The sequence below is a fragment of the Pleurodeles waltl genome, chromosome 10, assembly GCF_031143425.1.
Source record: "Pleurodeles waltl isolate 20211129_DDA chromosome 10, aPleWal1.hap1.20221129, whole genome shotgun sequence".
In the NCBI taxonomy this organism is placed as follows: domain Eukaryota; kingdom Metazoa; phylum Chordata; class Amphibia; order Caudata; family Salamandridae; genus Pleurodeles; species Pleurodeles waltl.
The window spans coordinates 221,490,886-221,514,335 of record NC_090449.1 but is presented as its reverse complement, the minus strand read 5'-3'; the positions used below and the strand labels follow the sequence as shown (position 1 = coordinate 221,514,335).

At 41.1% G+C, this 23,450-nt stretch overlaps 1 protein-coding gene across 3 annotated transcripts in view; it reads left to right on the top strand.

Annotated features, from left to right (window-relative positions):
- Positions 1 to 23,450, top strand: part of ABCC1 (ATP binding cassette subfamily C member 1 (ABCC1 blood group)) — an 872,430-nt gene that overhangs the window by 92,061 nt on the left and 756,919 nt on the right. For all 3 annotated transcript variants that reach the window (XM_069210194.1, XM_069210193.1, XM_069210195.1), the window contains exons 3-4: positions 4,251 to 4,376; positions 15,622 to 15,759. In XM_069210194.1, coding sequence (XP_069066295.1) covers positions 4,251 to 4,376; positions 15,622 to 15,759 — 264 coding nt within the window. The remainder of the gene's footprint in view (positions 1 to 4,250; positions 4,377 to 15,621; positions 15,760 to 23,450) is intronic.

The window sequence follows — 23,450 nt, the reverse complement described above, 5'->3', positions numbered from 1 at the left end:
TGGCATGCAGGGGGTTTTATGACACTGGAGGAAGGGCCATCTGCTGGATTGGTGTCAGAGACGGAAGGTGTACTTTGCATGATAGTTCTCCTGGAGGACCATAAATCTCTCCCTTAGGCTGCTGCATAGACTCAAATGGCTGAATCCTATTGTTGTTAATTAGGCCTTGACAAGTGTTTCCATTTGCATTTTGACAATTCCTTGTTCTTTTTAAACTTTGTTGAAAGCTTTCTAAATGAAAAGCATTTGTAAAATAAACCTTGCCTTGTATATAGATTGCAAACAGTTAATCCAGTGTACAGTTTTGAAATACTGGAAGGAAACCGGCTTGTACCCATTTTCATTACTGTGTTTTATTTTTATTTTTACTCTGAGTGCACCGAGGCTTGCCAACCAGACCTTTGCCAGTGTTCTAACCCTATACAATTGTATGTTGAGTTAGTCACACCCAATCAGCAAGGGCTGACTTACTTTTAAGTCACTATTATATGCTTAACTGGGGCATGTAAGACAGTGTCCACTCAGGACTGCAGCACTATTTGTGCCACCGTGTGGGTGACAGAGTACAAAATGGCTCCGAGCCTGTACTGCCAACTGGAAGGACAGTGTTTTCACTGCCAGTTCGACTACCATTCAGACCAGTGGCGAAGCCACCCTATCCCTTACCTTAACACTGTACACGTCTCCTGTAAGGGAGGCCTGTAGTGCCCTTGGCAGGGAACTGTATTTTGTTAAGTAGGACACACACATTTTTTGTGTATGTCTTAACAGCAACACTTCCAAATTGTCCTTTTGCTGTAGGTAAAGTTAACAGCCCCATTGGCTAACACAGGGTTACCGGTTGGCATCCCAACGCGGCTAACTCCTGAATGGGACTACCTAACTAGGTCATGTATGGTATCAAATAAATCATTGCTTTAAATATGACTTGATGGTCCAGTCAAAATTAATATCACTTTTGAAGTTGAGCAACTATTAAAAAATTGCCACTCTGTGCCTCTGCTAGACCAGTGACCTCACAAAGGTGTACACACCCCCACCCCACCCCTTCTTCTCCTAACTTTCTGCCCACCTGGGGAGATGTGTGAATGACTCCCAGGCTCAGGAACAAAGGCATTTGCAGCTGAAAGAGGTGTGACCTTCTCTGGCAGGATGGCCAAGTGGGGTGGTTGAGATGGGGTTGGGGTTAGCCCATAATACGAGTTTCAAAGGCAAAGCCACCTTTGATGGGCCGACAACCACAACACCCCTGAGACAGGGGGTCCTTTGTTCCTGAAGGCAGAATGGAGACAAGGTCAGAGTGGAAACTCACCTCCAAGCTGGTTTTACCATACACGTGTAGCCCTCAAGGAGCCTCTAGGGTGAGCTACCAAGCTTCTGACAACTGGGGAAGGGTCTTGCCATCTTGAAAGGGGCACTAATGTGGCATTGTGGGATAGCCAGATCCCACATATCACAGGAACTTCCTCACTAGGAAGGAGGGACAGAGTAGCCCATTGGCTAGTGACCACGAGGGTCCGTAGGGCGCTTTCTTGGGGTAAATATGGCACCCCTAGCACCCTGACCCTCATGTCACGCTAGAATCAAAAAGAGGACCGATGGAGGACTGCCCAGTTACCCCTTGACCTGCACATAGAGACACTGCACCGTTCGAAGGAGTGCACCTGCTGCAGTTTGGGCTACCAAAGTTTGGACTGTGCTTACGGCTCCTGGCTCGCGGAAAAGTTGATTCCTGGCACCAACCTACAGCTGTTTCTCCAAGGATGAGTTGACTAATCACCTGGAACGAGCTCCAGGGACACAAGGGCTGAAAGAGCCCAATGCAACAACTTTGTAGCCACTGGCACCCAAGAGGACAAATCTGAGAGACAAGTTGGATCCGTGTCTGCCCCATTACCAGAGTCTGGATTTGTCGTACTCAAGGGACACTATCCTCCACCTAAAGATTTTGTCCCATCAGCCTTACAAACTGATCATTAGCCCAGTATTGGCTGGCCTGCTACTTCAACGAAGATGACTTTGAGAGACCCTGATGTCCGTGGCCAAGGTGACGCCACTTCATCCGTTGACCGAGGAGCACCCACAAAGACATCCCCGTTGACTGCACCAAAACCAGAGCATCGTTTAAGCATCTTTATATCTGCATCCCTCAGCATCAGGACCACTCAATTGGGTACTATGGCGATCATCCTAGGAGGTTGGGATCTTGCTTAAAAAATAGTCTAGTGCCCAGGAAACTGTCAAAAGTATACTCTCTGTCCCCTTAGTCCTCAGTATTGTCTGACTTGGTTGCCCAGTTGCTGAACTAACTGTTTCAAACTTTTCAAAAGTATAAAAACTTTTTGTCGGCCAATGCTTGTTTGCGGTTGATATAAAAGTTTTTTTCTTCTAAAAGCTTCTGGAACATTCAGATGGACTTTGATGATCAAGGTCTCTGAAATTCATAAAAATATAATCTATTTTTATGAATTGGTGTTTTGTTTCTTTTGTGTTGTGTGCCTTTCTTATTTCATTGTTTGGTGCTGTTAAATGCTTTACACATTGTTCCGTTGCCGAGCCTTAATGCTTGCAGCCACAGCTACCAAGGGTTGAGCTTGAAGTTAAATAAACATACCTGACTGGACCCAAGACTGTATTTGTGAGTGTTCTGCATGATCAGGCCTCCCAGCATTATGATATAATACACCCAGAAAAGTTTTCTTTTCCTCAAGTTTTGAAATTATTTTTCTTTTGCAATTTTAAACTACTTCCCAGACAAACATAGGCAAAGTCAACAATTCTGCACTCTCATTGTAAAGTCAAGACCTGTTGGATTTGCCAGTGCTTGTTTATCACACTACCACCACCAATACCACACCATCACTAACACTCTATTACACCTCTACCAATACACTATAAAAAGTACCAATTTCTCCATCAGTACCACAAACAGTAACTCCAGCATTCCCACCCATTTCTCAACCCACTAGTTCCTCCAATAACACTACAACCACCAACACTATCACTGATGTTAATAACACCAATACCAAACCCACCTTTACCACATCACCACACCTTACTTCACCACTACCACCGCCACCACTAGCAAACACTGGCAATGTCAGTATAGCTGACTTTAATGTAAGTAGGTTAGTTCTAAGTAGGAAAGCATTGTTTCTGCATGCTTGTTGGATTACTTTGCAACAGTAAATCTAGACATTTTGACTTTGTTGCTACATGCTAATCTTGCAGTGTGATCTTTGACTACTGCATTGAGAGGAGATTAGGAATAAATAGGTTTGCATATACTCGCATAACTAATTGCATTACAGTTAATCTGAAGTACATCAATGGACCTTTTTCCAGGGGGAAATCATTAAACAGATTCTTCAGAATAATAATAATGAGGTTGTCAGTGATTATTTGCTGACACAGATGGAACTGTCATTGTGCAGTCCCTGTTTTCTCCTTTAAACTACATAATCATGTATGCCCAACATATTTGAGATTGTCACATGATGTTTTCCTAATTGAATGATGCGTCTTTTGATGGTTTTCATATTCCATATGCAGTAAGTATCAGGGCAAAATATCTGTGATAGGATCTATTTTTTCCCTGTAAGGTTTTGAGTAGCTTGTGCTACGTTTCATCATCAGTGACATAACTGGGTTAAGTTATTCTACTAGCCAGCAGAGCTTTTATTTTTTAATTTTCCAAAGGGCTACATTTTCAATTTAGACATACACGTCTTACACTACAATCCCCTTGAACTAATTTCCCCTCTGCTCCTGCCCACATTTATGTATCTACAATGCTTTGGAATTTAATGCGCAAGCCTCCTATGATTTTATCTGGTGAGCGGGATCATCTGGTCACTGAGGTATTGTGCACCTCACAACCAAGTCTTCTGAACTCACCTCTAGGGTGTCTACTGTGCTTTGGTTATTGAAGACTGAACCAAATGCATGACAATGAGGCAGCAGAAATGATCTTCTGGACCTGCTCCCAAGGCAGGTTTCAGGGTGGTAGTGCGTGGAGAATTAAACTGTTGGGTGCAGTAATACTGAAGATAGTGTTTTGAGTGTTTAGATTTGAGGGTTCATGAAGAAAAACATCTGTGTTCACATTTACAGATAATAAATAAGTGCTAAGGTGGTGCCTGAAGAACTTTTCCACTAACATTTGCAGTTTCTGGTATAAGAAGTGTAATTAAATTTGGATGTTTGTCTTTCTGCAGCCTTACTTTTGTGACATGACCTTTGTTTTCTAGGCCTTGGGCTTCATATTATGGATAATCTGCTGGGCAGACCTATTCTATTCTTTCTACGAAAGAAGTCAAAGTGTTTTCAGGGCTCCAGTGTATGTTGTTAGCCCTACAGTGCTGGGCATAACAATGGTAAGTGTGATTTAGAATTTTCCTTTTTGGTATTTTACTTGATATTTCTACAAAGTTATATTTATTTGAAGGTCTATTCATTATAACCGTTTTCAGATATATGTATCTCTTCATTTTGAAAATTCTATTCAAAGTACTTTTTTACATTTTCTTTCCAAAACCAAGACTAACACTTTTATTCACTTTTTGAGAGTCAAGCCATCTCGTTATCGTCACGTTTAGCAGTACTGTTTTTTTCTGAACTCCTGCAGTTAGGTTTGTATAATGGCCCTGAGTCAGAACTATTGTCTAAATTAAGATTACCTAGGTATGTACCAAGACATTAGACTGGCTTCTTCAAGTCATCCAGCCACAGCACTAAAGTTTCCACGTGAAGAATAGTAGGGCAAGTTAAATAAGGGACAACAGATAAACTGTTGGAAAGTGCTAAGGATAGGCATTGATATTTAGAAAAATATAGTACTCTGTGGTAGTAAAACATTAAAAAGAAAATTTGAATTGTATCTATGTACTTTTATTAGATTGCTTTCTTGACAAACATGCAGCGTTTAGAAGCATTTTATGATTGGAACTGGAGCTGGCAAACCTGCATTGCCTCTTCTGTGTAATTAGGGCATCAACAATTAAGGATTAGAGGCTTTATGGAGGAGCGCTAAAAAACAAAATAGTACTTTTTCTCCTTAGCTGTGGCTTTGTTTCACTTTGTCTGACCAACGCCCATTTAAAAGACAATGCATTCTGTGGAACGTGTGGTTTTGAAAGCAGACTGTAGTTACTTCTATTTATATAGTGACTTAAGATCCAGTGACGGACCATGACAAACCTTGAGCTTTACTAGCTAGATAATAACGCCCATACAATTTAAAGGTGCTACTAAAGGAAAGGATTAAGACTCATAAGGTGGTGCATGAAAGCAATTTGTATATTGTATTGAAAAATGCACCAATATTTAACATGTGCCTCAGAAAACAGTGAGTAGAGACGAATGTTCTCCATAAATGTCATTGCATTTATTTTACCGGTTTAGTTTCCTGCTGGCATACTTGTGAAACAGTCTGCAATGCCGGCAATAGGTCCCATAAAAGTGCTGGCACTCCTATCTACTTGTGATGTTCTTTCCAGCCCCACGTCCTGCCAGTGCTATTCCTGATGCTGTTGGGGTGTTTGTATATATGTGTTGATACAAGGGGTTTGGCAAATTTTTTCCATGTATATGGATAGGTTCAGCTTAATAATAATTACGTGTACTGATATTTAGCGAAAGGTTGAGATATTACCCTTTCCTAATGGTCACCTTTACCAATTCAGAAGTTCATATTGCTGTTCAAAGAAGACCATGCAGTCCGACTGCTCTCATCCAGTCAGTGCTTATTATGCAAACTGTAATGACTCAGCATTGAGTTTTGCTAGGTTTAACCGAACAGAAACAATCTCCGCCCATGGAAAAACCAGTTTTCATGATAGTTCTAATTTGTGCTTTTGCAGGACAGTGTAGGTTTGTTGCTCAAATTTAAGGTATGCTTTGTTGCTCAGTCAACATAGCCTACCTCTTTATAGATAGCAATTCAGATGTGAAGGTCTGAGTTATGAAGGAATTGGGTTTCCCCAGCAAAATATATTTTCTGTGTAACTTTGTAAACGCTGATCTCTGACATTATTTAGTCTAATAAACAAGCCACCCTTTGTATATTAAGTTCTATATAAACCTTTATTACTGTAGAGAAAATAGATTGTATAGCTTCAGGGATTTGGAATTTAACAAAATACCTACTTGTCCGTGTAACAGGTTGCTTCATAAATCCACATGTCCTGTAAAAATAAATCTACTTGTCCCTTTTGTGCCATGTAGTGCAGCAACATATTATGACGGCAATCACATTATGTAAGAGCTATGATAATAGCCTCTCTGATTATGCCAGTGCTAATACTATAGTAGGGTGTGAATACTAGCAATTTCAAGACCTACTATAGCAGTTTCCTTATTTTGCCACCTTTCTGCAGATTTACATACTGAGGCTGGGGAATGCAATAAGAAATAGTTCCAGAGCTGGAATGCCTTTGAGTCTGTGCAAACCTAATAATTTGCGTGTTTTAAGCATTTTCACCAGTTCTTCTCTAATCTTTTCCCATACTGAGAAAGGTTGGAAATTTACTCCTGATGAGCAGGAGTAGAAGATTTTCATGGGTTGGGATAAAAGTGGTTGGAGCGAAAGTGAACTTGTAAACGCTCAATAGACTTTCACATGAGCAAATCTACACATGCATAAAATACAGTTAAATATTTTCAAGCAGTACGAATTCCTGTTCTACATCTGTAAATTCTTGTGAATTCATGAAACCAACATAGACATACACCCTGGGTGCAGTTTTGTGACTTTCTTTAGGAATTGGGCCCTTAATTCGGTCAACCGTTAACCAAGACATTTTGTTTTTATCAAAATTCCATTTCTCTCTCTATCCTTCTACCAGCTGGCTTTACTGTGAGTGATAACATTCTCTCTTCCTCAAGGAGCATATTGGCACACAAAGTAGTTTTGTTGAGTTCCAGGACTACTGTGGGAATGTGTGCTTTTTAAGACCAACGTTTTTTTTCTCTCGCTTTTTGGCCATTATTTATGATGATGACAGCCTGGCAGTTCAGTTGTGTCAAAACAAAACACGCATTGAGAAAACCAAAAGACTGACCATCAGTGTTGGATCAGTTGCCTTTGCCAGTGCTGGTTTGTTTTCCTGTTTTCCTTTATTGTGTTAAAAATGGTTACACGGTTTCAATATTATGAATATTTTTTTGAAAATACTAGTATGTATTAATACATTTTAGCAAAGGATTCTTCAAAGAAAAAGTACCTAACATTTCACCTTAAGTTGGCAAAATGTTTTTTTCCCTACTTGCATTTTTTCTGAACATTTTAATTTGAAAGCAAAAAATCATCAATCTTACTTATAAGCTTCTGCAAACATTTGCATCTAATCTGAGCGCATTCTGTGAGTGTTATGCGTAGCCTCATATTATTAAACTTTGAGACCTATGTGTACACATTTATTTTACCGGAACCACTTTCAGTATTGCAGTGTGACCTTACAATGTTTATTTAGAGCACTCACCCTATTTGTGAAGTTTTTTTCATTAATGAACCATAAATACAAGTTTGAACACCATGAACATATGGACATACGTATTCTCAACTGCAGACAGTTTCCTTCCCTGTAAACTGGCAGCAAAGGTTTTGTGCTGCTGGGGTTGGGTCTATTTGCCCCAGAGACAAAATAACCATGAAAACGTGCCCTTGACTCCAAACAATGTCCTTGGCATTGGGCTATAGGAATTCCACACCCCTGAGATTCCAGACATGCTGGCCTCTATATATATAATTTGTTATGACCCCCTACCTGCTCTTAAAATGTACCCTTCGCATTCTTTATTTTAAATGACCAGAAGTATGTACTCCTGTCTTTGGAAATCAGGCACTGGACATTCAGAGGGGAAAAATAAATTTTCTAATACTGCAAAGCTTAAGGCGCTGGTGGTGGGGCATGGACTTTGAGGGACTGGTGAGAAGTTTTTAAGGGATAGTGTAGTAACTTGTTCTTACTAAGCCATCCAACATTTGCTAGGTTTCTGAAAAGCTATGGAGTTCCTGTATTTTCAAATGAGAAGTACTAACAAGTTCATTCTGAAATCCCTTGACTTTGTTTAGTCTAATTTTGCAATTAAAGACTACCTTCCATCCCTTGGAAACCTATATACTTGTTTGTATCCGAACATTGAGGCACTCCAGTGACTACATAGGTATGTCCACCTTCCTTGTGCTCGAAAGGCAAGATTTACATCTCGTACATTTGGCAATGCTATTGATTATAGGATGTGGCTTGCGGTTGTGCTAAAATTCCACACTGTCACATTGTTTGCAGGTTCAATGAAGATGAGACAGCATATCTTCTAGAATAGACGATCTACCTAAGGGGTGATTATAGTTTGAGAGGTGTAGTACAGGTGACTTGGCTATTTGCTGTCACTGGTTCCACACAGAGGTACAGCACTTAACGTTATACATTTTACAAGACTAGAAGTGGTGGAGGGACAGACAGCTGTTAATGATATAGCATAAAGACACCCTTTTAACTATCATCCTTGCACATAAAGCAAAAAGCGGTTGAGAGAGTCTGTTCATTTAAATGTTAACTCTACAGTTTTGGCCCAGATTTTAGATGAGCATGTGCATGTTGCTTCTTGTAGCTTGGAATCCATTTTCACCATGAATGTACTGTGCAAATGCAATGGTGTATTTAATGACCATTCAGTTATTTAGCTGCTGAAAGTCTGTGGGACCAAAAGGATCCATCCTTTATCTTTAGGAGCGGAACATTTAGAGGTTTTCAGGTTACAAGGCTGAAAGTGACTGAGGAGACCCAAGGGAAAGCTTGGCAGTACATTAAGCAATTGGATACTTCTACCTGCAGATACCTTACCTAAAGAATCTGCCAGGGCACCAGACTGGATCTAGAAATTTTGCAACTTCTGTCCTGTCCAGAAATAATTTGCTGACAGAGACCGTAGTGAGGTTGGGTACTATTTATTTTATGAAGGCAGGGAGCATTGTGACTACTAATGGTTCAGCTATTTCACCGGAGGGCTATCATCCAATGGATATGCTATGTACAGTCCAATGGTGTTGGTTGTAATAGTCTTTTTCCTGTATACCATTATTGAGAGCCTTCTCAGGAAAGTTTGGCAACACTGAGTGCTTGCCTTCTTATTCCAATTTTCTGATGGTTGCCGAACATCAATGCACGTGGATTCTGTGGGCCAGTTGTTTTGGTCCTGCTCATTCCGGTTTCGTGTCTGCACCTAAAGATGATTAGGACAGACCTTCTCCCAGTGCTGGGCAGGCCCCCCTCATACAGCAGTACACTTTCTTTCAACAAAAGAAAACAAAAAAAGCTCCAAACTGTTATTCATGTTCCTTGACAGAAAAAAATGAGTTGTAGAATACAAACTTCGAAGAGCTCATTGATTTTCATGAGATCAAGTTTATGCAATTATAATGAGTAAGTGCTGTGACGGTGCTGGCCTGCATAGCTTGAAAAGGCTCCTAAATAATCATTCTCTTCCAATAGAGGCAAGAGGTAACTTTTTTGCTGAACCTGAAAAGATGCACATTGAGACGAGACAATCCAGTTCTATACATCCAGGATTGAAGCTGTTGATGCATTAAAAGATGATACACCAGAGGGTGGAAAACAATCCTGGATTAATTCCACAGTGTATGCAATAGAGGGCAGTAATGTGAATCAGAAGATTACTCCTTTGGTGTATGGGAAAAGCAGAAAGGATCAACCAGAGGTTGTAGGGAACATGGGCTATTAATAATCAAATATGATTGATAAAATTAAAGGGTCATGATGTAAGTATGTCACTATGTCCTATTCAGCCAGTACCTATGAGAATCTTAGTTACTTTTTATTTTTATTAATTGCTTTAAACCGTTAAATAGAAGAAAGAGAAAGTGTTGTTCTTTCACTTTTTCGTATGTGCTTATACACCAGCAGTAAGTTCATATATGTGTTGTTGCTGTCTTTTTGGCATCATAAATATCACCTTACTTTTGTCCCAGATGTTTCTTGGCTTTGGTGCATTTTAGTTTGTTTCACTGTAAGCATCTACTAGGTCACTAAAATGAACGAGGTATTCAAGGTAGCTAATCCTGGTTTTTAAATGTTAACTCTTGTGGCAGTATATAGCCACCCTGCATTTTGCTAAACGTAATGCCAAATAGTGGAGCATACATAAAAACTGCATTACTCTCACTTTAGCTAATAAGGGCAACGGTGGATGTCCCTTTTTCATCCCACACGACAAAAACAACATGCCTGGCATTTATTTGTTTACTCCAACACTGGGCAGTGGAGGCAAATAGGCACTATGACCAACTACAAGAGCAAGGTATCCATCTAGTTTTTCTAAGAATACAGATATAAAGTTAATTTCTAGGGAATCAAATGGTTTCTCAGCAACCAGAAAATTGCTGCTGCATGTAGTAAGAGGTCAGTCTGATTGAGCATCTCCATCAGTGTGCACATATTCTACATCATTCAAAGGCCAGCAACAAACTGCAATTGAGCTACAATTCCAAGCCTGTCAGCAGTAGTAGTATTCTGTTGGCTAATAGTTATGTGAAGATTTATTTTCCCACATTGATCTGGAACAAGGGATTTTGGGAGGAGCATTGCTCCGTCTTTACCTGGCATTAATAATGTAATAAATGCCTCTAACACGGAATGGTAACATTCTTGTGGCCAGAGTTTCCTGGTAAGTCGTAGGTGGGTGTGGTGCCAGCAAGGACATACTTTATGGATGTTTTATCAGCTAGGTTCAATAATCTTCAACCCCACAGAGGTACTGCTGAAAGGTCTCTTTCCCTGTGTCACTAGTTACGATGTTTCCATTGTCTGGATCATAGGGACATCACCCACACTTTACTTTATGGTTGAGATCCACTGTCTGCCCTGCATAACATTCTCATCTACTTTTGGGATGTAGAAAAACATGGAGTATATCTGTGGACTTGCTGATTGTTGAATAATCCGAAGAAGGATTATAAGTAATGCAAGTCAGGAAAGTTGAGCAGAGGCATGGAAGCACAGCATGCTAAGATGACAAGCGGCAACATAGATTATCTGCCTCACAACCAGCACCTCACTACCGTTTTACTAGATTTGCTTAATAAAAATACCCTGTGCATACATACAGATGAAAAATAATGTATTCCTTATCTAAATTTCTTTTCAATTAAAATATATCTGTGCCAAATCCTGATCTTTCGTACTCTTAATAGTTTCACCTGAGTACCATTAAAACTCCCCATCAACACGTCGTGTAACGCTAAGCCCCTGTCTAAAGAGGACCACTCCTGGCAGTTTGGGCTGGAATTTTTATATTGGAACGTGTTCAGTGCTGCTATGCATATAGTTGCGCTGTGTTAGAATGGCAGAGTGGGTTAAAAATGATGGTCTGAAATTCGTCCTGAGTGAATAAGAATAAACCATACTGGACCCTTTACATTTGTGTCTTCTGGGACAGTGAACACAAGGCCCACATATGAGAAATCCCAACATACGTCACGCAGTTACTGCAACAAACAAAGTGATGAAAGGAATCTAAGCCACTTAGATAACACTCTCACTTTGATACAATTGACAGAGAACAGCCTCATGAAAAACAGGCTTGGTTTAGCTCCAACAGGAACAGTCCAACGAAAATTGTCTCATCAAGCCCCCATTAAACAAAAACATGACCAACATAAGAACTGCAGCCTATTCAGGCCTTGTAAGTGAGATATTGCTTGGCACCTTGAGCAGTGTGAACATGGGACCCATGTCTGGGAACTCCCATCACACTTAAGGCGTCTACTGCAACAAACAACTAAGTGATACAACACTTGAATTAATCTCAGCCACTTGCAATCACTAGGGGAGCAGTCCAAATCATTTTATTTTTTATTTTTATTTTTTACCCATTATGAGGCTTGAGACAGAGACTAGCCATGTAGAAATGAGTCTTGGAATGCTTGGATAGTTACTGTCCAGCCTGAACTGTCAGACAGGGTCACCTGCAGATGGAAACACAATCCACTCTAGACTGGTTTTGCTCTACGTAGTCCTACTGAGTGAGGTACAGCTTCATTTCTGCAGCACAATAATCAGTGGACGTATGTCAATGCACTGTTGCACTTTGGACCAAATTTACCAATGGTTATTACTGGCTCTTCACATGACAAGCATCATTGCAAAGCATTGTCAAGATTCTCAAATAGAAGAGCATATTAGCTTTCACATGCAAACACTATTTTTCACAAGATCACCCTTGTATTGCACCCAAACCCCTTTGCACCATCATCCTTCACAGAGGAATCAATATGCAGTTCCTTAAAAGAATAAGTGAGCTATAGTCTAACCCACATAATAAGACCCCCTGATGCATGATTCATGGTTGAAGGGTGGTCCTCATTATAGAGTTCTATATCCTGATCTATATATTGGCTCAGTTGCCCAGATCTCCTGGAAAATAGAACATTTTAAAGAGTCAATAAAACAGCTCAAGCTAGATCTACCAATGTACTACAGAGACTGCTACATTTCGTGACAAGAATTAGGTTTGCTAAAGAACAGAGGACGTCACAGAGCCACTTATATTGTTTCTATCCTGTCACTGATCTTCCGGTTCCAAAATCAACTTCTCAAACACACCCGGACGTCTCTTCCCGTTAAGAAATGGGTTTGAGTCAATCAACGGAGGTTAATACTTCATGACAAAAGCTAAAGCTTCCAGTAATCATCCTGTGTAGACCATGAGGGATGTGTTTCGAGATATCCCTCAAAGTTAGAAGATTTGAAGTAAAGCAGTGCTGTGGGATTTCAGTCTGAATTGACCATTGCAGTGTGAGGGTGGGGTTGTATAAGCGTCTGATAGCAGCCCATCCACTAAGTGGGCATTTGAAAAAAGTTTCCTTGATATTTTCAGACCAGGCAAGGGCGTTGCTAAGCCTTTTGCAGATACTATGTCTGGGTGGATAATCAATAAACCATACTGCTGGTTCCTAATAAATAGATCACCTTATTAATAAGGTTGTCCGTATCTTCTTTGCCATTCCTAAGTGTTGGTGCACTGATCGTGTAAATAATCCCAGATTTAATCATGTAAATAATCCCATATTTGAATGCAAGATTTCAAAAGATTTTCCTCATTCGCAAAATCTCTGGTGTGAGCTATTCCAATTACTATCCTATTGATTTCCTACAATGCTACCACAGCCATGTTCCCACCACATGGACACCAAGTGACATGGGTTTAGTACACAACTATGAGATATTTCTTATATCCCCCTCTCGTACACAATTGACCATTCCTCCCGAAACAACCTCCATAAGCAGTCTGCATTATTACTAGCATTCCTTAAGTCTATTAGTTTCTGTATCCTCCCAACCAGTGCCTTTAATAGTCACCTTATTTCTTTTAAGCTCATTAGTTAATACATATTCTTGCACTCACATCAGTTTCACTACTTTGAGGGTTGGCACAATTGGATTGGATAATAACCTGAATTCCTGTGTTTGTCCATCAACCAATTGAATCCATTTGTACAAATAACTGAAGGGTTTACAACAATGTTCCCTCCCTAGAGTGTTTGTCTTTAAGTTGTGGAACCTGCAAATAAGATACAGCAGAACCATCGGGATTCAATGCATTACCCTACAATTAATCACTTGGGCCTCCAGCAAGCACACCTGAAGTTGAGAGAAGCCGTTTTGCAGGATCACGTTCCACCCCAGACCAATCGGAACTTGCTTGGGTTGTTCTGTGAAAAAGCGTGTGTTTCTGTAGAGGAGTTTTTTTTTTCTGAAGTATTGTCTCTTCCTTTTCCATTAATACACCAGTCTCTTGAAAGGTACAGTTCTCTGCTATGTGTTTGGCAGCTTTGGTTGATTTACCCCCTGCCCTGTGTGGGCTCTTCCTCTTTCTTTTTGCCTATATTTAATTACATAATCACAGTATTCTGTTATCGACAGTTTGAAGTGAATGTCATAAAATAGATGGATATTCCATGATAACTAGCAAGTGTTCAATCAAGACCATTGCCCAGTGCATCACAATCACACATAGATTCGGGTAAACCCACTTTGCTCTCCAAACAATTCAAAATGCGTGCAAATTAAAGTCACCTACAAAATAAAATCCAAAGGGGGTGGCCCTGCTTTGCTTCTTTCTAGTGCTGACGGGCCGACAGTTCCGCCCTGGGCCCAGCCTTCACCTGCGCTTGTCCCGCACAGCAGGAAAAGTCTCATGCTTTAGTGTCAGCGGTGCAGAAGGGGTCTTGCTGCTTCTTCCTCTTCACAGTTGTTGCTGCTGAGCCTCGAGTCCCCCCGGCACAATGTGCACATCTGACGCAACGGTAAAAGTTCTTGTGCTTTATAGCGCCAGCGGCGCAGAAGGGCTCTTGTTGCTCCTGCTGCCCTCACGGTGGTGGCTGCGGGGTCCATGCAGTTCCCCCGGCATAGTGTGCGTGCCGCTCTCCATCATGTACCTCTAAGTCTGTCTTGCTCATCCCAACTATTACACAGCAAGCTTGGTCTCCAGTTGGTAAAGCCTTTACCTTTGTCGCCGTGGTCAGTTCAATATTAGTCCATGTTTATTTTTTCCTGCTTCAGTCAATGCAGCTGATCTAGAACAAACCATAGTGAAGTTGTAAACTGGATCTGAAGATCGCTACAAAGAATAAAAAAGTGTTTTTTTTCCGAGAAAAGTTGCCATGTAACAAGGAACCAACATATTCGTTGTAGTGGCAATGTTTGTTGAAGACTCAATGTAACATCTCAAAATGTTTCACACACGGAAGTAGTGAATGCGTTGCAACAACGTACCAGCTGATATCACAAACATTAAAAGGGATCCGAGACAGGCTGGGCAGACATCAGATTAAAGCTTGCATTATGGTATTCACATATTTATAATTTTATTTTGAATCGTTTACATTCAGTCTTTGACAAATCATTTACACATAACACAATCCTTACACTTGCCAATCACATCCAAAAACGTGCCAGTTTAAAAACGTATTTACTTTGAAACAACTTCTAGTCACTTGGAGTCCATATTCCCAAAAATGTTTTCTTATAAACTTTTTTCAGGAAACACTTAAACGTAGGCATGTAAAGCAACCTTATTTCTTCTGTTTGGTTCGTCGAGGGTATTACATTGCATGATTTTTTTTTCAGAAGAAGTCGAATATAAATGGTTCTTTCTACATTATTGAATTGTATTTTTGTATTGATTGCAAACTACATTATCATTATTCTTTACTACTTAGTGAAAACCGAACGACTATTCTAGACATAAATAGCAACCCAGGCGTAATCATTCTTTATCATTTCTGTGCAGTGAATGCATAATTCTAGAAAATATTTTAAATTTAAACATTACATTGCAAAAATGGTTTTATGAAGCATGTGCTGCTTAATAAAATTAGATTTTTGGGTCGGTCAGCAAAATCCAGTATTAATTGCCCTTAAACATGGAGGTTAAGTATTAAAACCAAATAGGGGGTTTGTGGTGGGTGCAGATATGGAAATGGGCAATATAGTACTCACAATCTGGCATTTTCTCCTCCTATTTACAAGTGTTTGTGTGACATTGGAATGATATACATTCATTTGTTGCATTAATGGTGGCTTTCTTTTGTCTTTGCAGTTGCTCGCTACATTTTTAATTCAGTATGAGAGAATGAAAGGAGTCCAGTCATCGGGTATAATGTTAATGTTTTGGCTAGTAGCAGTGCTGTGTGCCGCAATACTGTTTCGGTCCAAAGTCCTCGATGCCTTAAAACCAGTAAGTGATTTGTTCTCAGTTATCTATGTGTCTTGATTGTGTATTTTTCAGTTATCAGGTAAAATATACAACAGATGCCTTGCCTAAATTATTTATACTCGTGTCAGCCATCCTAAAACATACATATGTATTTGTCAATATGAAGGTTTGATGTCAATGCACGGAACAGATGCATGGCTAAGGAAGTTCTCAGTAAATGTTCAGTTGAAAACATTGCAGTGTTTCAATTATACCCCTGGACAAACTGCATCAGTCTTGTTCCACTGTGTGCCTTTTTTAATTTCTATCTATTATGGACTCCTTCTGAGTGTGTCCTCAGTGGTGAGACCAATGGCTTGGCTTGTTCTATCTTTGTGGTATACAAAACTCCGAAGTGGAAAACAAATGAAATTAATTACACTGAAACATTTTTGCTGAAATGTAAGATTAAGAAAGATTGTTCTGAAGAAAGTTTTTTTAATATAAGATGCTGAAAGTAGGTTAACGGGTATGTAAGAATTTTGACTACAGCCCCTAAAAGAGGGCAAGTGGTAATAGTAATTAATTTGACAGGCACAACATTTACACTGCAAGAATCAGAACTGCGTACTGCACTGTTGAGTTTTTTCTGACTTATATTTTGTGTCAAGTGGTTGAAGGTATCCTGGATGAATGGGGAACTGCTTCACGCAAGTTGCAAGTGTGATATCCCATGGAAATGAGATGAGCAGGGACATCCTGTTCTTAAGACATCACTCTAAATCTTGGGATGTTAACACTTAAAGGGTTTGCATGGAGATGGTCATGTATTCCTAGCACAGACAGGTAGGTACATGGCAGCCACTTTATCCATGGATGAGTCGTTGACTTTTAGAAACTAAAATTACTAAAAAATAACAAAAAAACAAACTAAATTTGCTGTTTTTGGGGGCAGGATGTGTCGCTCTGAAAAGTACCAAACCTTCCTTGCCAATATCAGCAGGTTTGAAAACTGACATTAGAATTTCCATCCAGCGAGTTATCCTGTGACGACACTGGAGGATTAGCCACATTTTGTCTGCTTTTGTAAAGTTGTACGTCCTTTGGCAAATTTCCTAGAGCAGTACTGGATGAACCGCCAGATGTTCACTTTCGATTCACAAATCCATTTGAGTTGGAAAATAATTCTACTAACCTTGTGAACATATTTTACTGCCTTTACTACATGTTCATCTGGATGAAGGAGAGCTTTGTGTGGTTGACTGGTGGTAAGGCTGAGATTGCGTTAGTAGGCACAGCAGAAAGCAAAGCTCCACCTTTGTAATGACCCCCTACACTAGGTACACCACCTCCAATGGCACAGACAAATAAGCAACCTGAAAGGTTTGTTTAATGCTGAAGTTTCCTTCCTGCCTAAGTCAGAGCAGTGACTGTGTTCACAAATCCGTAACATTCCCTCCTGAAGGAAATTCTCTATCTCCTCTCTTGGGTGCTGCAGGTAGAATTGATTAGAGAATAGAAAAATACTGCAGCATTTGAATGTGCTGGGCTTTTAAAGAAGAAAGCTCGTATGTAGGCTGTCAGGCTTACAAATCAGGCTGCTAAACTCTTCTTGAAATAGGTGGACAATGATAAACTATCCTTGCAATTCCTCACTAGCTTCCAGTAAACCATTGCTCGCCAAAACTTAAAGAACCACAACCAAATTTTTATAACTACAAACTTTCGTGATCCACCTAGCTTTAATACACCTGAGATGGGAGTGTTTGTTTTCTTTTAAAGCAATACCAGTATACGTCATGACCTTGACCATGCATTTGGATATTTGACTGTGGCAAAGATACATTGATGGCCCATAAAAGTGGCAGATGGTTAACTAAACTGGAACCTCCAGTTGGAACACTTTTCAGAGTGGGTTGCTGGCCTGTGGCATCTGTTCACTTACATCACAATGCTTTTGAAAACTGTTGGTTTTATTGCCAGTAATTTTAGCAAATCTAAGAAGCTCATTTTGCAGCAGTATGAGGTAAGGTCTTGTATCCATTTTTGTGTTAAAACAAGGCACAGTGGTGCGTTTGTAGGCAAGCATGGTCCAAGGGCATTGGAGCACTTTACGTTAGCTCCAGATTACATTACACAAGTTCTTATTCATTTTATTTTAAGCATGGGACATTAAGTGATTGAAAAATACCAAAAACAAACTTGCCCCTTCTATGGGTTCTTATATGCGAGAGACACTCCTCTTGATGTGTGATAGTGACCCAAACCAGGATCGTCTGTGAGCAGGACTTAGAGGGAATGTATAAAAATATACAGGGTGGCCTTAAACTGCAACCCCCACCCAAATGCCTCTTACCCTGAGGGAAAAGCACACCTCATGGAGGAGTGAACCAGGGGGGCCTTGTGTGTCATTTATGGGTACTGAAAGCAGATATGAAAAAAGGAGCGACTTACTTTGTCAAAGGTCTCATCCCACTGCGGCACCTGTCCTGCAGTTACACCTCAACCCGGTGATACAGTGACTGGGTTGGAGCCCGTTTTTAAGTATGTGGGCTCAAGGAGTGGTGGTGTTCTCAATGACACGTACATGGCGCCGTATGCCTGAGAGGTGCTCGAAATTGTAGTCAAAGCTGTTCTACATTATGCGGGCACGTGAAACATTTGTGGAAACCCACTGAAGAGTCTATCATGTGTGTTTGCTTTTTGAAACGTACATGGTGGCCATGTGGTGCTGGGAGTGTAGCCAATGCTGCTGTACATCGTGCGGGTATGTGAAGCACTTGTGGAAAATCACTGGAGGTTCTGTCAGGTGCGCTCTTAATGATGCATGCACGGCACCCGTGTATGCAGGATGTTCTGGAAATCGTGGCCAATGCTGATCTTCGTTGTCCGGGCATGTGAAGCACTCGTGGAGAACCAATAGAAGTTCTATCTAATGCCCCGGTGGGATGTATTAATGGGGCACAGTCTAGGGGAATATTAGAGTGATAAATTCCTAATCACCTATACCTGTATATGAGGTGCCGCTGGTGGTTATCAGAAGAAATAGCGCATAGTCACTTAATCACATTCATAATCAAGGTAGTGCGGATGTTTCCAGAAAAAACGCGTCTGAGTTCTTTGGAAGTGAACATGCCTTAAACCTAGGTAAAGATGCTTAAAACCACGTCTGGGTGTTTAATATTCCAAGTGTATTTCAGTGTGCTGCAGTGTAAGTGTGACAAGTTGGAAATGCGTTGGAGGAGACCTTTGGGGTGGGGCCGGACTAAAAGCCCCAAGAACACCCTGCTGTTGCAGGAGGCATGGGAGTGCCATCACACTGTCTCAGCGCTTTAAAAGTTGAGCAGGCTCCCACAGCAGGTGACGTGCACAGGGCGCTCCCGGACGAAGACCAGGCCTAGAGTGGGCCCGTTTGTGCCCATCCGCGCCTGGATGTGGTTTGGCCCACTCTTTTGGCCCATGCATCTGGTAGTGGTCTCTGAAATGTGTGACACTGAGTTAAACTGCCCACTCAAGATATGGGCAAAAGAAAGGTAAGTACTAGAGCTGTGAGCTCAGAGGGAAATCGGGCAGCGGTTTCTATTGCTTCTTTTCTAACCACCGCTATGTCTGCCCGAAACACTCAAATCGAATCCGTAGAAGGGAGACTGTTTGCTGCCAGAAAGTCAATTTCATCTTTGCCTGCGAAGGAACATTCCCATAAGGTGACGATTGTGGATGCAGGCAGTAATTCTCAAGGAGCTCATGTGTATGAGAGTGGAAGTAATATGATGCGTGCATAGAACTGTTGTGTTAGGGAGGGGGATTTGGGGATCACAACAGTATTAACGTACATTGAATCCCTGCCTCTTGCTGATAACACACAACCGGATGAGTGCTTCCCCCTCCTACTTAAAGGAAGAAAGCAGGTCCGTGGAAGATGTGTACCCTTAAAGTGGCTGGTAACTAGCTCTCTAAACCCTTTAAGCTTACAGCTCAGATGGTCTGTCCCCAGATACAGGAACGTTTAAATTAACAGGTCTCACTGGAGTTCTGAATGGGGAATCTTAAGTCTACGGAAGTGGGAGACTTTGAGGCTCTTTTGGAGAAGGACTTGAGCCCCTTGGTGGTAATCCTGAATAATATTAACTCTAGTCTGAAGAAACTTCTTGTATGCCTCAAACCTAAGATGTTAGTCAGTTCAGAAAATGAGAGCGGACACGTGAGCGGCCACTTGGGTGAGGAAGTAGCAGACGATCTATGCTTTCAAGGCTGGCTGGTAATGGCACACTCAGGGTGAACAGTCAGTCTAATATGGCAAATCAGGCTATGGTTTCTCATCAACTACTTAGTACTTCCACACCCTGTGGGGAAGCCTCTGGGAAGAATGGGGGAGTTACCACTGTAAGGTTGCCAAAACCAGACCCTAGTATAAATGTTAGAATAATTTGCAGGTGTTACAGCTCCCACTTGAATGCACACCTTACGTTGTTGTTTTAAAGAATGTTCCTGTTCTCGTTCCATTGTCTAAGGAACAGAATTATCAAATGAAGAACAGGGTCGTTCAGTGGTTTTCTAAATCATTGGTGGGTTTAACTACTGAGGCACTCTGTAGGGGTATAAATGGTATAAGGAGGGTTCATGGGTTGGGTTATACCCAGAAGCGGCACCTCGTGATTGTGTGGGGGTTCTTTCGGAACCCATTTTCAGTGGGGTGGATTTTAGGCAATCTTGAAAATCAACAGCAGTTATCTCAAAGAATTCAAGCTGTACCCTTGGGGTTTTTCTATCAACTAAAACTCATTGATAAGCTTTGACTACCTATATACGTTAACTGTAGTGTGCCACTCAGAATAGTTATGCCCCTTTGGAGGAGGTTGATTGACTCCTGGGGATGGGGTGGGATTACCTTGTTAAGCACTAGTGGTAATTAGGGGGACGTTGATAATGATAGGTGAGACACCCGTGTTGGTGTTTTAGTGATCATTCTAGTACCCTGATGGTAGACAAGGAAGCAGGGAGGGAATGTTCTGTCTTTACCTTACTGGCTGGGCAGGATGAAAAGGATTTTTCTGCCAGGGTAGGTAGTGTTACATCTTCCATAGGTAGAAGTGGGGGTTCTATATGTGATCTGAATATACTTTTTGTTGGAACATTGGGGACAATAGAGGTAAAGTGACATAAAAATTGGACTTCCTTGATATTGAGTCAACAGGTAGTTTCCCTTCAGGAAACCTGGGGAAATTTGAATGTTTGTTAATGCCTTGATGTCCATTTCAACCCTAGAGACGCAGTCTTCTGCAGGGAGCAGTAGTGAGGTACTGTTGACACTTATTAGTACCGGTCTGCAAAAGTGCAGGGTACGTGGGTTTGCTTGCAGTGAAGCTATTAGTTATTCACATTTTGTGCATAGCCTCTGTGGAGAAAAGCTAAACAGACTACTGAGGACATATCTAATTTTGGGGATTGATCGACTTCCTAGGCATGCCACTCATCAAGCGCTTATTAGGAAAGGGTAGAGGGTTAGTCATCGATAATGTTGCAATAGTCAAAATGTGGATCACAAAAGTTGTTGATTTCTTTAGGCCCTTGTTAGCAGTCTGAGTGATCAGAATCCGCTGGTGCTCAGCCGGAGTGTTTGCTTTCTCAAGATTGGAGGGGACAAGATGGGATGCCCTATTGAATATGCAAGAAATAGGGACGTGCAATGTAAATGGCGGAAAGTCACTCCTAAGGCTTTCCTGGTGCAATTGGTGGGGAGTACTAGGGAGAAGTTTGATCAGTGTTTGAGTACCAACCCTGTTCCAAGGCTGGTGTTGTGTGCATTTGCAGACATCTGTGCATTGGTCAGTGCTCATTTAGCATCATCTGCGCAAACTCCAATACTGAAGCCTGTAAAGTGGTTCGACAAGGCCTCTTAACGAGCCCATGACAACCTCATGCAAGTGTTTGAAGAGTAACCAGAGGATTTACGCTGAAGTGAGGAAGTACAGGTTTATCTATAAAGAATCTATCAGGATGAAAAATAAAAGTTAGAGAGAAGGCCTGGGGGAAGCTGGCTTATGCTGCTGCAGTAAATGTGTCTCAGTTCTGAAAAGGGATCAACACTCCTTTCTTTGCCCCTAACTCTAATATTGGGACAGCGGTCTTCATTTCAGAGCATACCTGGATTGATCACTTTACAAAGGTATATGATAGCAATGAGATGGAACTGCCAAACTCCCTAGTGACCTTTCTGGTTTGGATGATAGCGGGTAACTGGCTATTAATCTTAGGGATGTAATACTGGCTATCAACTGATCTCTTTCAAATAAAGCCACAGTCCCTGATGGGGTTCCAGTTGACCTTTTCAAGAATAACCTGGAACTGTGGGTTCCTATCTTCGCAACGTTTTAGGTGTGCCATAAGTATTAATCCATCTCTAAGTTGGTCAAAGACTACCATTGAGCCGATATTTAAAAATGGTGACCAAAATGATCGAGCCTGCTATCGCCCCATATCGTTGATTGATGCCACAGCTTACGTTTATGGTAGTATCCTTTTAGATCATCTGGAATCCTGGGCAATGAATAACAGTATCCCGTCACCTGCAGAGAATGGGGTTAGGAAGGGTTGACCAATGTTTGAACCTGCCTGTGCTGGTTGAGAAAAACATAAGCGCCAGGGAGGTGTGCCTCCACTTGGGTTTATGGATTTCAGTGCAATACTTCTTAATGTCATAAGGAGTTAACTATAGGAAATGCTGATCAAGTGAGGGGCTAACCCTAAAATTGTTGATCTATCGGCACAATTTACAGTTATGTAGAAGCCATGGTTAGGTATGGGTCTAATGGGAAATGCTCTCAATATATCTAGGTTGGGGAGGGGGGGGGTAAGACAAGAGTGTGTTGTTGCTCCCCTTCTTTGTAGCTTCTGTATCATTTATCTTGAGGAAGCTTTAGTACAGGCTGAGAACACCCCTCCCCCATCAACATCAACAACGTATTCTGTTGAATAGTGACAACTATATCTTTTGGCATGAACTGGTAGGGGCCTCCAGAAGCTGCTAGACAAATTAGTAGATTTCATGCCTGCTCTGGGCCTTTCGACTAGCAAAGCAAAATCCTATATTTTGGTTTGTGGTCGCCCTAGAAGTAGGGTTGCCTCATTTTACATTTGAGACCCACATCTTAAATGTATCTCTACATTCCCTTATTTGGGGATACCCTTTGATAGTAGTAGTAAGTGGGGCCATCTTAAAACAGTCAAGCAGCATGAGCAGGCAGTCGCATCATTGCGAATTTTCATCTCCAGATTAGTCCCTGCACCTTTTAATACTATTATCACTGTTTTTAAAGCCAAGCCCACCCCTGTTGCCAAATTCAGTGCAGGTGTATGGTGGTACACTAATTCTCTTCCAGGGGATCCTCATCAATAGTCATAAACATTGAATATTCCCGCCCTTGTGCGGGGACCCCGGAGCATATATAAAATACACACATATTAACATGTGTAAAAAACAGCAATGCAGGCTATAATGTTAAAAACAGGCGAAAATGCTTTATTTCTATGAAGTTTTTTTTCTTTTTTCTTTATATTATAAAGCTACAATAGAGAATAAATATCTACCCAAGCCCCTCAAACTAGGCTTAGGGAAGTAAGCAGCAGCAAACTCTAGAGAAAAAGAAAAAAAACTGCATTGAAAAACAATGAAGCATTCTTAGCCAATAGGCTGCATGCAGGTTAACACAGGAGAACCATAAAAACTTTGGCAC